Source organism: Ochotona curzoniae, unplaced genomic scaffold, assembly GCF_017591425.1.
Source record: "Ochotona curzoniae isolate NIBS_2020 unplaced genomic scaffold, NIBS_Ocur_1.0 contig_3498, whole genome shotgun sequence".
In the NCBI taxonomy this organism is placed as follows: Eukaryota; Metazoa; Chordata; class Mammalia; order Lagomorpha; family Ochotonidae; genus Ochotona; species Ochotona curzoniae.
In genome coordinates this window covers 3,583,628-3,600,284 of record NW_024465885.1, presented here as the reverse complement: position 1 = coordinate 3,600,284, position 16,657 = coordinate 3,583,628, and the positions used below count along the sequence as shown (strand labels likewise).

The window sequence follows — 16,657 nt, the reverse complement described above, 5'->3', positions numbered from 1 at the left end:
CAATTTGGTGATGCACATACATGTGTAATGTGCTTTTTAAGTCATATTGCTATGGCATAGACTCCATTGCTGAAAAAAAGAAAAATCCCAGAAAATTAAAATGAAAGGCTTCTGTTTAAAATTTTAATTGCTTCCTAGCCGCTAAAGACCAAGCTTTCAGAAACCGCTAGCCTTGTGTCACTGTTGGCTTTCTTTCTTTGGTTAATAAACAAGATTATTGTATTTTGATCTTATTCTAGTAGAAACCTTTTACTTTTAAGATGTCTTTTGGAGATTTTGCTTCTTATAAGTAACAGAAAAAAAGGTGCCACAAATATTTCCTAGATAGCATGTATTGCTATAAGCAGCCTCGTAAGTTGTCCATTTTAAATATACTTATTGTGATAAACTTTTCAAAACTTTGAGTTACTCAAACTTTTGTAACTTTCACTATTAAGTATCTTTACCCCTCTGGTTACTTAGAAACATTATAGTTTTACAGATTGTCCAGTTGTTTGGTTTTTTTCTTAGTGCTTTACTTCCACCCAGGAGAGAGATATTTTTAAACTGTGTTGGAAGTAGAAACTTGATATGTGCTGTTGACCCAACAGGATACTGGCCTTGGTGAGACTTTCCTGCTGGGATTACTGGGCTGTGATTTTGGAATGCCATTGCTTGCTCCTTACATGCCTCATGGCCTAAAACAGGCACCTCGGCATTAGGCTACTGAGCTTCATTGTCTGTGCAAAAAACAGGTCATCAGTCATTTCATTAGATAATAATATGCTGGATTTTAAATGAAAATTGAAAAGATAAATGTCAAAACTTAGAAGTCTGGCATATCTTTGTTCTAACCAACTTATGACGATTGTATTTTCAATTGTTTAAATTCCTTATGGAACTGCTAAGTTGGGAAAAGAATAGACTAAGACTCTGGGTAAGGAATATAAACCAGGACCTGATGGATATCTTAAAATTAATATCAAGATTGTTAAAAAGATTAAATGAAGTTGGTGAATTTAGTGTCAAATGATTTTTGATTGCTTTTTTATTCAATGTGGATATTATTTTCAATAATTAGTAAGTGATCCTCAGTAATTAACCAGACTATTGTTTCCAATTTCTGTGAATTATGTAATTGTCTGCTTACTTATGCAAAAATTCACCTTTTAGAGACTTAAAAATTTACAAAGCAATACACCAGTATTGGCATCTGTGGCTTTGCAGAAAGCTTGGTCTCCACCAGGTGACATCCGTCATAACAAAAACGTGAGCTTCTGGAAGGAAGAGAGTGTTGTCAGCTTACTACATTGTCTTATTAAGAGGCAGTCACATTTTTGCTGGGCATTTGTCATTAGCTCTATTCTGTGGTATAAGCACACTCTTTTCCACTTTTTTCCCTTGACTTACTCATTCCTTACCAAGAAATTTGTTAGTTCCATGAAATACTTTTATCAAAGGTAACCAGTGACCTGTGTTAGATCTGAAAGGCCAATTTGACTGGTTTAGTGTTTGATACAGGATGGTCAGTAGAACCAAGGCAGTAAATAGTGCAATAAATCACACAAGAAAGCATCAGTTAACATCAAAGGTGTAGTTTTAAGTGATTTGGGCACAGCCAAATAATGTATCCTTGCTATTCTATTTAATGTTGGGAAGGAATAAATAAGCACCAGAGCTCAGGTGCAGACCCTCGTAGTATGGCAGGAGAGTCAAGAGGCTTTTGGAGCAGAACTCACTTGGGAGTGGATGAAAGCATGAAGCCTGTGCGAAGGTACAGTGTGTGCAAGGGACCTCTATGGAACATGATTTTAGATCTCTGCTATGCTGAACTGTCTTAACTTTGGAGAGATCACTTGAATTTCCACCTACCATAGCTTCGTCATTTATATAACCTTTTAGTTATCTTAGCTTTTTAAAAAGATTTATTTATTTAAAAGACTAAGTGATGGAGATGGGGACAAGCAAGAGAGAGAGAGGGCGAGATCTTTCATCTGCTGACTCACTTCCCATATGCAGAACCACCAGGTCTGGATCAGGCTGAAGCCAAGAAGATGGAACTTCATCCAGGTTTTTCACACGAAAAGAGGGCATGGACACAAGCACCTGTGCCACTTTTCTGTTGCTTTGTCAGGGGAATTGGCAGGGAGCTGTATCAGAAATGAAGGAGCCAAGATTTGAACCTGCAATTCCGTTCTACTGGTGTTGCAAATGGCAGCTTAATCCACTGTGCCTCAATGTGGACTCAAAGATGTTTAGCTTTAAGGGGATATGACCTTGCAAATTGAAGTTGCTGTGTTTTAACTTATTTAATATTACTGAGTATTGCACAGCACCTATGGGAAAATGTATCAGAATTCAAAGAAACAGTCATCATAAGAATGCCTTTAGAATCTGCAAGGGTCAGGCCCAGTGATAGCTTACTTGGCTAAATCCTTGTCTTGCATATGCTGGGCATCCCAGTTTCTATACTAGCTGCTCTGTTTTCCATCTAGCTACCTGCTTATGGCCTGGGAAAGCAGTGGGGGTGGCCCCACAGCCTTGGTATCCTGCACCCATGTGGGAGACCTGGAAGAAGTTCCTGGCTCCTGGCTTCAGATTGGCTCAGCTCTGGCTGTTGTGGCCAGATCTTTCTGTCTCTCCAATAAAAAATAAATAAATAAATCTTTTAAAAAGAATAGTCAGGGGTCTGGAAATAAAAGGATATTCTAAAAATGAAATGTGAATATCTGTTTTTGTATTGATGAATTGCAGACCCCAGAGGGCATAAGTGAAGAACAGAGGGCTCAGGAGCTGGCCGCAATGGAAGATGCTCGAATAGTAATTCTGAACAACCTGGAGGAGCTTGAGCAAAAAATCAAAGATATAAATGACCAGATGGATGAATCTTCCAGAGAGGTAAAAAACATGAGTTCATTTTTCTCCTTTTTTAATAAGTTAAAATTTTGCTGTTTACAAGGACACAGGTCCTGGACACCAAATACTTAGAAGTCAACATGATTTATTGTTTGTTCAAGGGTAACTCTCATGCGTGATACAAGTGTGCCTTTTCTTTAATTCCATTTTTTCTTTCTCTTCTTTCTCTTTCTTTCCTTGTTTCCTTTTTTTTTCTTTCTATGAATCAGATACCTAAGCATGTGAAGCCATCCTGATAGACTGTATGTGTAAAGCTTTGCTGTGACTTTGTGCTTTCTGTCAGCTGAGAAAGCCTGTATTTAGGTGCTTGAGTGTAAATCTAACCATCATTTTCTGAGGATGTTTAGCATGAGTTCAAGATCATATTGGTACTACTGAGGGGTGCAAGGTTCACACACATGGCTCAGACAGACCTAACTTTCTGGAGGCTTGCAAGCCAGAGAACAGACAGACATACATTTTTATAACCAAAGTAGTCCATAGCAATTTTTACATTACCTCCCTGGAGTGAGAATTAGTGCCAGAGTCTTTCCAGGGGGATCTGCATGCCTGTGCTCCCCAGTGATGCCTCCAGCCCCTTAAGGGGATGCTTCACCTGTCATCTTGCACCCTGGAAGCCCCTCCTGCTGACATTACTAGGAATGCAGAGCTCACATGCCAGCCTGAGGTCACTTTCACTTCAGTGCTTTAGGGACAAACAAAACGTGGCTGTTCCAATGTGGTCTGTACTTGAGCCTGAATTTAAGCAAACCACAAGCTATCTTTCACAAGTAAGCAGAAAAGGAATTGGAAAAGAGATGTTAAGTGATAAGATATATTTTGTAGCAAATATACTCTGGATTCTTCATGCTTCTTACACTGGAATCCCGGATCTCTCCTGGGCTGTCTCCTGGGCTGGAATGTTCTCCACATCTCAAATTCTGGCTAGTGGGAGTAAAATTTCTTGTAATTTGTAGTTGTTAAAGATGTACCGATGTGGTGGGTAGTTGAGAATGTCCCCGAGGGTGGATCTCTTCTGAGCTTTGTTTTGTGTCCTTAGTTGGATATGGAATGTGCTCTTTTGGATGGAGAACAGAAATCTGAAACAACGGAACTCATGAAGGAGAAGGAGATTTTGGATCATCTAAACCGGAAGATTGCCGAACTAGAAAAGAACATTGTTGGTGAAAAGACCAAGGTAAAGAAAAATTGTGTTTGAATGCTGTTTTATGGGCAAAACAGCTGTCCTAAGTTAAATGTTAAAAGGAATGATCACAATTTGAGATTTGTCTAGCATGTTTCCGATGGTAGTGGCACTGGATAAAAGTCCTAGAAACAATCATTGTCCCAGACTAAGAGCAGTCAGTCAGGTACTGAGCCACGGTTGTTGAGAGCAGAGCCTGGGTAAGTTGGGAGCTTATATCCATGGCAAGAGAGCTCCCTTGAGATGAGTGAATTCCTTCTTTAGCCCCCCCCCCCACTATCAACTTTCTGCTCTTCTGGTTCCACTGGGTTTCTAATTTTTTTCTAAAAAATTGAACTTTTTTTTAATCACTGGGGCTCTGTAGGATGTGCTGAAGTCTATGCAAATAGGATTTTCTCACTTCTTTATATGAATGCAGACCATTCATCTCAGCTGTCTGCCTTGATGTTGTCACTGCAAGTGTACTGCTCTTTAAGAAAGATGCATTGAAGGGTCCTCACGTACTGCCAAGTGAAGCCTACCCATGAGCCACAGGTGACAGTTATATGGGAAGAGGTCCTGCTCAGACAGCTCAGGCAACAACCTGCATGTCAGCTGATTACCACCAGGGAAATGGAGAAAAATGAGTTGCAGATTTTGCAAGTGAGGATGGTAATTGGGCTTATGGTTAGTGCATCTATGAGATTTTTTTCCCCTCCCTCTCTGGGAAATACTGTACATTCTTGTTACATTCTAAGATGCAGCTGAAATAAGCTTAAAATTAAAAATAAAATTCCCATTTGAGAAAGCAAAAAGTGAATGGGCTCTAATGCATTCTTTCCTGCCCATCGTATTCACCACTATGTTGAGAAAAAGAATTTTTCAGTTTGAGGAAGTTCTAGTGGTCATATGTGGAAAGAATTTCTGCTGAAAGAAACTTCCTTTTTAGGTTCTTATTAGTTTGAGTTAGATAAATAAGAACAATTTGACCTTTGTGCCTGAGAATGAGCTCAAAGTATTATTAAAAATGAAAGATTCAAAACTGCACATTGATTTCTTGGTTGACAGAGGCAAGGGATGCTAGTCAGAAGGACGCCCAACAGCATGTGTGTAGGCTGGATAGTGGAGCTGGTTGGGTTGACATGTAGGAGAATGTGGATGGGATGTGGGACAGACTGGACTAGTCTGCTGCACATTCTGGCAAGCACGGGAGCCAGGGTAGGGGAAGAGTCTGGTGGGGGTTACTGCAGGTTGCTCCAACTAGGCTGCAGCTCCCACTGGTTTATATGAGGGCTGAGTGTATGCGGGGCAGAATTAGGCTGGACTGCACCACCCATTGGTTCCAGTGGAAGACAGGGCTGGAAACTGAACTGACCCAGCATTTGCAGCCACCAGCTGATTGGGGCGATGGACTGTACTGGGCCCCTTACTTGCAAGTACAAACAAGAACCTGGTCTGGGTTCACCTCAGACAAAGTTTCTTTAGGGATCCCCCCAATCGAACTGCCAGACTCAGATCCTTAACCATGAAAAGACAGATGACAGAACACATCAATCAACTACCCCAGCCATATGTTGGCAGTGAAAAACAGGGCAACCAGAGACTCTAAGGTGAATTATCTCAATCAGAGGATTCCTCAGCGACCTCATTGTGCTTGGAATGGTGATATTGGCAGCAATTGAGAACTATTGAACTATCCAAACCACTTGAGCAAGACCCTCGGAGCATGCCCCACATTAGGGACCTGGGATGGGTGGGAGACTGGGTGGGTTTCTCCCTCTACCTCCCCTTTACCCCAGATATCTTGCATTTATCTTATCACATGCAGTGTGGCCTATAATTTTTCTTTGTATATCAATCATTAGCATCAGATTCTACACAAAAGTAAAAAAGCAGGTTAAGCCAATACTAAATCTATCTCACTTCCCAGGGAAAGTTGTGTTACATTCTCCAGGTCTAAGGTGGAGGTGGAGTTCCAGGAACATGGGCAGAAACAAGCAAAGAAGCCTCCTCCATCCTTCCTATTGTTGTTTAGGAATGAATAGACTGTACATGAGAGAAGCTTGAAGTATCAGACCAGCGCCTGCAGCTGTTTGGGGATTAGTTGGTCTTGGCAGGTGGGATTATAGTCTGTCATCACATAGTGTGAAAAATGGCAGAAAGTAGCTCTGGGAGAGTACTGCAGAAGAGGATGGTGCAAGCACTGGACTAGATGATATTACTACGTGTTTGTGACAAACTCAGAGGTTCTACAGCACTCGATAACTTTATAGTCTTTTGGCCATTTAGTAATATTCATTTTATTTACCTATTTGAGGGTTAGAAGGATGGAGAGAGGGAGAGAGTGAGTCTCCATGGAGCAGGAACCATGGGCTCAATCTAGGTCTCCACTATGGATGGCAGGAACCCAATCATTTGAGCCCTCACCACTGTCTCCTAGGTTCCAAATTAGCAGGCAGCCAGAGTCAGAAACTGGAGCCTGGACTCAGACACTCTGATGCAGGACATAGCACTGTCATGTTTCTTTTTGGTAAATTGGTCACACTCTCGTCCCCACTGTATCTAACACTTTGTGACACAATTATTTCATCCCATCCCTCCGTTCAAACTTCTGGCCCACTTTCTTCCCACTGACCCATAAATGATCTCATCACCTGTGGTTACTGAGAAATTAGAATCACCATGGGTCTCACAGCTAAGGAAGGTGCCCTCCCATCCAAGACAGGTTCCTTTGAATGTCTTCTGGGTAATATTTAATTGATACTAGATCATAAAACTCCGGTTTGTGGCCTACTTGTTTTAAACATGCAAATTCCTAACTGTGATCTGCCAACAGCATTTCTGTCATAACCCTGTTTGTACTCTGCCCCCACCATGCGTTTCTTTGCCCCTTTATTTAGAGCCACCCTCCATCCACCCTAGAGGCTTTGTAGATACTTCCTACTTGGAATCCCCTTTCCCATTGTTTGTGTCTTCTTGGTTCTGTTTTCAGAACTCAGTTTCAATGTCAGTTTTCCAGAAGAGTCCTCCCAGATCTATTCATTTGAGAGTATGTTTACCCTGCCATTCTTTTAGCCCCTTTACAGAACATATCCTATAATGTACGCATGCTTGGGGGTTTGTTAGATATTTGGTTTCCTCTCTCATGGTAAATAGAGGAAGGCAGAGTGATTCAGTATTTATCCAGCCATCCTGAAATAAGTGCTGCAATACTGCCTGGTGTACTTTAGGAGTATTGTTCTTAGATTCTCCAACTAACAGCTAGTCTAGGCAGGGCCTTGACAGAAAACACTGAGCCAAACACCTGCCAATGAGCTACTTGTGGCCAATTTTCAGGACAGCTGGGATGGGCTGCCCCCTGCACATGCCAGCGAGGCTGTAATCACGCTACCAATCGAGCTGGAGCACAAGACAGAAGGAGGAAGTGGCCTTTGCCCTTTTGGATCACATTTCCTTTTCCATACACCTGTTGCTGTGGTCAGATATAAACTGTGGCATGAGGAAAGTAAAACCTAACAAGATATCCTCTTGGGCAGGCTCCAATTCAGATGTTAATTTGACATCCTGTAAGCCAGGTTCTAGGTTTTAGAGGCAAGACCTGGAGCCACAGGAAAAGAGAGGTTAAACACCTTAGAGCTCAACTCTGGCTGTGAAATTATTGAGACTGTTTTCTTGGCTCTCAAATCTTGTATTGTTTCTTGTAGCTGATTAATTTTGTAATTATTTTACTTTGCATGTTTAGTTATATAGATAAATAAGCAAATCTATTTATATATCAGACATAACAACTGTTGTGTAACTGCTTAAAGTTTATGCTCTAGACTGACTACATAGACAGTGTATTTTATTATGTATTTATTCAGTATTTTTGCAGTAGTTCCATGGATTGGTTTTTCCTTGCCCTTATGGGTACAACTGTTGAAGGCATCAGTATACCTCTTCCCATGTGGCCCCGAGTTCAAAGCCACCTGCCTGTTGTATTCTAGATGGTAGCCACATCATAGAGAGTCACTGTGAACATGAATCAGCCTGGACCAAGATGCAAAATTCTAATTTAAACATAAGCCCACTGGGGATGTGTGGTGAAGCAGCAACCAAAGAGACCATCCTGTGTTCTCACAGCAAGTGAAAGGAGGGGAGGGTTTTTTACCTTTTGACTAGGACACTGTTGTCATTTAATGAGCTTGGTGGCAGAGTAAGGAAGTCACCGGCACGGTGAAGTCCAGTTTTGACCAGGATCTGTTTGTGGAATTGGCTTGCCTTTCCTTCTATTCCACATGCCACTCCCATGGCAAAGCCCACTTTCCACCAATGACGGAGAGGGAATGGATGCAAACCCCTGAATATGGGTTTTTTGTGCTTTTGATTTTACATCACATTTTAAAAATTAAAAATAGCTTTTCAATTTCCTTTTAGTTTCAGTTATCTGTGTTTTACCTATACTCTGCTTCTAGAGATAAGAAGTCAGCTACAGAAAATTTAAAGAGGTAGTTAAGGAAAGGTTCTATTGAAGTGTTGTTTCTGTGAGCCAAGAGGGAATCATAAAGCTCAAATTATCCTGCTGAAAGGATACATGGGGAGATTATGTGGCCATCTCAGTCTACACTAGTTGAAAGCTAAATACACTTTAAGAATTGAACCAATGCTTGAATCATTCAGTATCATACAACATGTCCCTGAGTGACATCTGAAATTCTTTGACTTCTTGATTTTTCTATAATAAATGTGTATCACCATATATGAAATGGATAAATCTTATTCCCAATTATTAGCATGCTAAGATACCTGTTACTTCCTCCGCATCCTTCCTCTGGAGCTATGAGAAGGCTATAAACCCAGCTAAGAATTCTTCAGCAATGTGTTAATGCCTTCTGCATACAGATCATTTGCCAGGTCACAATCAGGGTGAGAAGTGACCCAGCTCTTCCCCTGCCTCTAGCTTGCATTTCAAAGTTAGCTCCCTGGCTAGAGGAAGTGGAGTGGCAGTGTGGCATTTGGGAATTAAAGCAGCAGGATTACAAATCGGGCTTATTTTTTCTAGTGGGTAACTGATGAAACAATTCTTACTGTCCTGATTTTCCAACTATTTTTTACATGTCATGTTGATTAAAATTTCAAAGTCCAAGGAAAAAAATCCCCCAAAGAAATGGACATATGCATCTTTTTTAGAGGCATAGAAGGATTTATCAACAATCACTATTGATTAACAAGCAGGTGCACATTCTTTCTTCTGAAATTCCAAAATCTGACATGTTTTATGAGAAGGAAAAATCTTTTTAGTAAGGTTGAAAATTTATATGTGTCACTGAACAAATATTAGCATTTTTCATTAAAGGGGAATACTCCAGAACTCCCAGGAAATTACATTACAGATAATGTAATCTGTATGACTCGTGCTACCTTTGTAAAATTGAGAATATTGTGAAATGTGAAAGCCTTTTGGTCTTAAATAGTATCATGAGTGTATACATTAGGTCCAAACACATCAAAATGAAAGGTATGAAGCATGTATGTCTATTTTACACAGCAATTAAACTTCAATAAAACACCTATGCTTCAATAAGTTTTAGAAAGATAAACTTCAGATTAACGGTTTTGGGCCTTCAATAATTGTCGTATTAATAAACCTATAAGGATGCCTGCCTGAGAAACAATCCCACTGGCTTTTGAAAGTGTACAGAAAGGGCTTTGGATGGGCCTCCTTTAAAAATGATGGTTTAGGGATTGGGAATGTTAACAAATAACTGCTTTAATTTCTGATCTAACTCAGCATTTCATGAAATGTGGCTCCAAGTACATTGTGCATGCTGGATTCTGCTAAACCAGAGATTACAAACTTACATCTCAACCTTTAAGAACAACTCTATCAAGTTAACAGGATTGTCAGCTTCAGCAAATCAAAAACACATGAAACTCAGTTACATTTGGATCTCAGTCAGCATTTTTTTAGTGTAATAATGTCCGATGGACTATTTGGGGTGTCTTTAGGCTTTAAAAACCAATTTTTTTCATCTGAAATTTAAATTTAACTATAAGCCTTCCATCTGGCTACCCTATAAAAATGCAAATAAACAATCTCATCAGGACAACTTTGAAACATTTGCTTATCAAGTATTGGTAATGCAATTGGTATGCGTTTTCTGTGTTGTACTGGGATTCAAATAGAGCCAAACATTAGGTTTTAATTTCTTTCTTCAAGAATGCAACTTAAAAGAAAAAAATTGTTAGTGTTTTTTAATTACAAGATCTAACAAAATATGTGTCCTTTGGTGAATATTAGATTCTTTTTTAAATTTATTTTTATTTATTTTTGGCAGGCATGTGTGTACCTGTGTGTGCACACACATGCACAGTGAGAAAAAGAGCATTTGCTGGTTCATTCCTTAAATTCCTACAAAGCCAGGTGCTGGAGCTCTGTTCGGATTTTGTATTTGTTCATACATGGATGGCAAGGATTCGAGTATTTGAACCATCACCTTCTACTCCCAGAGCATACATTAGTGGGAAGCTGGAACCAGGAGTGGAGTCTTTATTGGAATTCAGGCATTCTGATATGGGGTCCAGGTATCCTGGACATATGCTAACTGTTGCAGTAAATACTTCCCTCTAGTCTTGAATTTTTAAGATCATTGTTAACTCTTGGGTACAAATTCAAATTGCTGAGGGTAGCTTTATTACCACTTCTAATCATTGGTGTTATTAGAAGGTACGCATTTTGCATCTGATCTCAAAATACATCATGCCTCTCTGGGTGAGTATTGAATATTCAGATCTGTTGTGAAAAATGTGTTGGTTGGTTTGCTTGGGATACCACTTGTTAGAGAGGCCTTCATTACTGTGAAGCAAAAACAGTAGGACCAACTATTTTAAGAACAGCTCTTGATGGACCTTGTGCTAATACCCTGTGTTAATCAGTGAAGTCCAGCTGCAGTTGAATGCCTCTGGCTCCCACAAACATGAGTGGCTGTCAGTGATTCGTGACCTGGATGCATATTAGGAAACTTTAAGAGATCTTAAGTTTTCTTGTTACTACATCTTACACTTTTGTATTTGTGACTAAGTTGAGATCTTAGTTATAAGTACATTTGAAAGCATATCCAGATTGTTGTAATGAGCAGTGTAACTTGGGGATCAATGAGCCACATGAATCATGCTGAATAGGTCCTTGATCAAGTACCCTCTTCTCATCCTCCCTCTAGTCCTCTATTTAGCTTTATTGGCTACATGAACAAATAGCTCACCATGCACATGGTTGGCACTCACCAATCCACAGATTTCCTATCCATAGCTTCAATTAACCAGGACTGGAAAATGAATCTGTACTAAAATGTAAAGACATTTTCTTATAATTATTCTCAGAACAATTCAGTATAGCAGCTGTTTATGTGGCATTTGCATTGCATTATGTATTATAAATCATCTAGAAAGATTTAAAGTACAGTTAGCCCTTTCTGTTCTCAGATTCCTCACCTGTGGACTCAACCAACCCAGGATTGGAAGTATTCAGAAAAAAGAAATTTTGTATATATTCAACATGTCCACACTTTTCCTTATCTTGAATTGCTAAACCAGAAGCCATAGCTACTATTTACATAGTATGTATATTCTATGAGGTATTATTAGTAATCCAGAAATGTTTAGTGTGTATGGCAAGGTGTGTGTGGGTTACAAGCAAGTACTTTTCTGTGCTATATAAGGAACTTGAGCACCAACTGATTTTGGTGTGGGGGTGTGTGACCAGAAACCAAATCCTACAAACATGAAAGTATGACTACCTAGACTGAATACTACATGCCAATTTCTACCACAATTTACTATAAATAATATACCTTTGACCATATATGAATGTGAAAATTTAGGTTAAATGTACAAAATTGTTAGAATTTGTCAATGAATTTGTGACTCAGCTGGAGTGGGCTGGTATATCAAAAGAGAACAAGCAGGTGTGAGAACAGGGCATGCAGCAGCAGCTCATCCATGAGGAGCTTCACTTCCGTTCCTGGTTCATAGATGTCCCCTGACACCACCGGATTTTCCCAGAGCATTCCTTGTAATTTAATTTTTGTCAACAAAATGAAAATAGTTAAATTTATGAAAATATAACTTACTTTATTCCCTGAGAATCAATTTATGAATCTGAGAAGGGGGGAAGATGTGCTTGCTATGGTGTTTAGCAAATATTGTCCTGCTTGTAGTGGTTAAGTGAGCTTCCTTATTTAAATCTGAGAGAAAAGCAGCCAATTTTAATATTTTAAATGTGACAAGCGAGCAACACAATCTGATTTGTTTGTTTTACCTCCTCTGTGGAAGGTGATAATAACTACCACCCTGGTGCTAATATTCCTTTGAAAACTTCCTGGGCAATAAATAGAAGAGAGGAATATTAATTACTTTTTGGCTCAGAGTTGGTGTACTGTTGGCCTTCACAGCTGTGATATCATTTTTGTGGTCCTCTGTGATTTATGGCTGGGCCCACCTGCCACTAGTTCTTCTTTCATCTTTCCCTTCGACTTCCTTTGGCCTAAGATTGGCTCCGCTGAGCTCAGAGACCCGGGCAGTGGTCACAGCATTACTAAAACTACACAGAAGCTGCGGAAGGCTCGAATGCTGCCTGGTTGCATAATTCTTCTAACTATCCGCTTGTGTGGAATTGTGAAACGTTTTGAGCCTCTCAGAAGGAAGACGCTATGTAAACATCAGGTATTTATTAATAGATGTTCAATTCTGTTCATCACTAGCTATTAAAAACATGGAAAGCATCAGAAGAACTGTGAGTCGTTTCTTCAGACTTGAAACCTGTGTTTTAAGTTAGTGGCTTTCCATATGGTACCATATCCCAGCAGTATTTTCTAGAAAACCATAAGGTTTGGTTCTTTGTACAGGTGATATTTAACTGTAATGGTTAGTCTTTCTATTTTAAAAACGCTTTTGTTTGGATCAGATTTACTACAAAGTCTGTTGATACAGCATTTCGAAATTGAATTCTTTTCATATAAAATTATTTGGGTAAAAAGAGGGCACTCTTTGATTTACATATGGCTAACACAATTTGTTTTCTAAACAAAAGACAAAAAGCACTCTGCATTGCTGGATTTTATTATGGAGGGAAAAAAGAAAACTAAAGCTCAAATCTAACTAGTACCAATATATTTCAGTTTTACTATGAGTTAGCACTTGTATTTCTCTTCTGTGTTAATATTGCTGCTGCTGTCTCCAACTCCTGAACAGCAGACATGAACAGTGAACAAAGTTTCCCTTTTTAAAAATCAAAGAAAATTTGTGTAGTCTGTTAAACTTTAGATTGATGTAGAATCACTTTCAATTGATGTATGAACTAAGATCCTATGATTTTTTTCACTTTTGGGGTTGAAATAAGTGTGTTTATGAAGTTAAAAGTTTATGTTTCTAAAATATCCTTGAAATATTAACATTCAAATGACAAATGGAGACTCAAGAAACTGTACAAGTATTGCTGTTTATAATGTTAGAGTTATACGCATAACATCTTTTACAGAAAAATTCACAATATTTGCTTACATAAGAAATCATGGCCATTTCAATGAAGAAACTATAGTAAGGATGTTCTTTGAAAGCTTCATTCCTTAAAAAATCCTCCTGTGATACACACAGAAGATAGATTAACTTCTGTCAGTTCACACAGACTGAATTTAAGGAAGGCAGGATGCTGGCTGGCCACTTGGCTGACTGGGGGTCAGATAGTTACTGTGCTTCATACGGTGCTTCTGTTAGGGTTGAGGTGTTCTACAAGGTTTGCTTTGAGTGCCACTTGCTTATAACTTATGAGTTCACAAAGCATGTATGTTCATACTCATTTAAAAATAGAAATATGCCCAACATCATCAGGGTATTACAAGTGGGGAAGACAAGCACTAAATACATTGCAGTTATGATTCTCTGCTAAAGAGGGACATCTTAAGGCTACATCATCACTGAATCACAGTACTTACTGCTGTTTTTCTGGAGAAAATCCTGCATCACTTTGCCCTGTATGACGTGCCAGACGCATTTTCCAGTCCTGGTTAATTGAAGCTATGGATAGGAAATCTGTGGATTTCTTCTTCGTTTGATTTTATATCCCTGTCTAAAACATGATCATGTGACTCATTCTCTTCCCTCTCCTCCCCTGCTTTTCCACTCTTCTCCTCCCTCTCCACTGCCTCCCATGAATCCTAGTTATATTCTTTTTTATCAGTCTGTGTTTCAGTTTGTTAGTCATTGTGGGCGATACATATTTCTGTGGTCACTGTTATAGTATTGGTATGTCTGAGCTGCCTAACGTTGCTTCCCTTTGCCGTTTAGTCAATCTTGCGTTTTTACTACCTCTCAGCTCTTCAATTAGATTGCTTCCCTGGCATAAATATTCTCAGTTGTTTAACCTTTGAAGCTTTCATGGTAGCAGGAAGAAAGGAAAGGGGGCAATTGTCACTATCCAATGAAATGGACTGTGTCCTGAAAATGCGGAAACCAGAAGCCCTTTGCTTCGCTTCCAGTAAGGCCCTTTTATCCTAGCCACTAACAAAATAAGTCTCTACATTCATAGACAATGCAGAGTTTGCGTGCTTTTATTTATGTTGTCCGTGGGAAATGTGCACTAGCACCTGCTTGGGCTGTGAAGGTAACTTCTGTTCTTGTATTTTTCTGATTTCTGAACTTCAGGAGAAGGTAAAGCTTGATGCTGAAAGGGAAAAACTAGAGAGGCTTCAGGAGCTTTACTCCGAGCAGAAGACCCAGCTGGACAATTGTCCTGAGTCCATGAGGGAGCAGTTACAGCAACAACTGAAGAGGGTCAGTAGCAACAGGAATGCAACAGTTCTTTTGTTCTTTTTTGTTTATTATCTCTTTCAGTTAAGTGCCACTTGCTTATGACTTATGAGTTCACAAAGCATAAATGTTCATAATCATTTTAAAATAGAAATATGCATGCCAACAGTGTATGTTATCTTAAGCTAATCGGTTAACAAATCCCTTGCTAGAATGTTTTATCAAATCTATAATGCAAAAAAAAATTTCTGGAATCATGTTCTTTGTAACAAGAGAGTATTTCCTGACTTGTAACCAACAGCAAGGTTGTAGCTTTTAAATCAGCTGATGAGTTTTTTGTTGTTGTTGTTTTTTTTTTTTTTTTGCACTCTCTGCACTGTGTGGACTATTTGCTCTGAATTTTTCTTCTTAGTTTGATTTTATAACCTTGTCCAAAAAATGATCATGTGACTCATTGTTTTGTTTTTATTTTTCATTCTGCTGCTTAGTGACATTGAACTAATTGTTAGCAGGATTGCAACATTACACAGCATTGCTAAAAGCCTCAGCATCTCTTAGGAGCTTCAACATTTTACAGTTAATGTAGCATTATATTCCATCTCCACTTTAGCAGAGCACTGTCCTGCCTGTAACTGCAACCGTGTTTAACACAGCCGTGTTTGTTATCTTCAGAAAATGAGACTTCCTAAGTGGGTAGTTTTACAAATGCTGGCAGGGTCATTTATATTTGATGACTCCTTCCCAAGTGGCTGTGGAGCATCAGACAGCAGCTCCAGAACTGAAGCCCAGGTCTCAGGAAGCAGTCACACAATAGTAACTTGGCCTAAGTGAGTAGCAATCATAATTCCGCAAGAGTACGGAAAAAAAGCCCGTTTTTAAGTGTTCTTTGTTATGTCTGTAACTTCTTTGGAATTAGCAGGTCAAACTAATCAGTGAAGATAACATACCCTTGAAAATTTTTAACATGACATTTAAGATAAAAATTGTTGATATTTCTGAGAGCATCTTTTGGTAAAAGCTAGTTAACTAAGTGTTTAGAGGTTGGAAGCATGTTAATAAGGAGTGTCCAGTGTAGCTTTGTTAAGTGAAAGTTAACAGTTTTAATATCTGTCTTTACAACATTGTCTCAAGAAAGTTAACAGTAATCCTTCCCTTTACTATTTTGTTATGTCAATCTGAAATTGCAGTGTAAAATATGAAAAGTGTCACATTCTGGAAATTGTGTGACTAAAAAATTGAAAAAAGACTAGTATTTGAAAAATTGGTTCAGTTTGTAATGTATGCCCATGCCTGTTCATGAAAGTGATGGAAAATTCAATTTTATATTTGTTTACTGTTTTTCCACTTCCTTTACTGTTAAGATTTTACAGCTATTAGAAGTTTTTATTGAAAATCAGCAACATGGTTATATATTTTCCTCTTTCTTTCTAGTAGTCGTCTTTTCCGTGTTCAGATCTACATTCTGAAGGATGAATTGTAGATTTATATTTGTCCTTAGGGTTTTGCCTAGGAAGGAGGAAAGGAAATAATGCAGTCTGTTCCATTAACTGAAGGCAAACTCCATCCTCTTTGTAAGCCAAGAGTAAAATTCTTCCCGAAGAACCACTCTCCTTAGAGGAGATAATTGGCTGGTGGTAGCTTCTGTTCAATTGCTTCAGGAGGTCTATTGATTCTGTTTTCCAGCAATAATGAGCTGCTCAGCTCTTCTCCCAATCCTTTGGCTTAGTCAAAATTGGCTTATTTCCTGTGACCATTCATACCAGGAACTCCCTGTGTTATCACAACTTACTTCCCTTTAGGCTTGAAGCATTTCAGAGA

At 39.0% G+C, this 16,657-nt stretch overlaps 1 protein-coding gene across 3 annotated transcripts in view; it reads left to right on the top strand.

The window, feature by feature from the left end:
* The window catches only part of PHLDB2 (pleckstrin homology like domain family B member 2), a 97,782-nt gene that overhangs the window by 45,604 nt on the left and 35,521 nt on the right, over positions 1 to 16,657 (top strand). For 2 of the 3 annotated variants that reach the window (XM_040980504.1, XM_040980503.1), the window contains 3 exons: positions 2,734 to 2,877; positions 3,935 to 4,072; positions 14,735 to 14,863. In XM_040980504.1, the coding sequence (XP_040836438.1) occupies positions 2,734 to 2,877; positions 3,935 to 4,072; positions 14,735 to 14,863 (411 nt within the window). The remainder of the gene's footprint in view (positions 1 to 2,733; positions 2,878 to 3,934; positions 4,073 to 14,734; positions 14,864 to 16,657) is intronic. The other variant, XM_040980505.1, reaches the window with a different exon arrangement.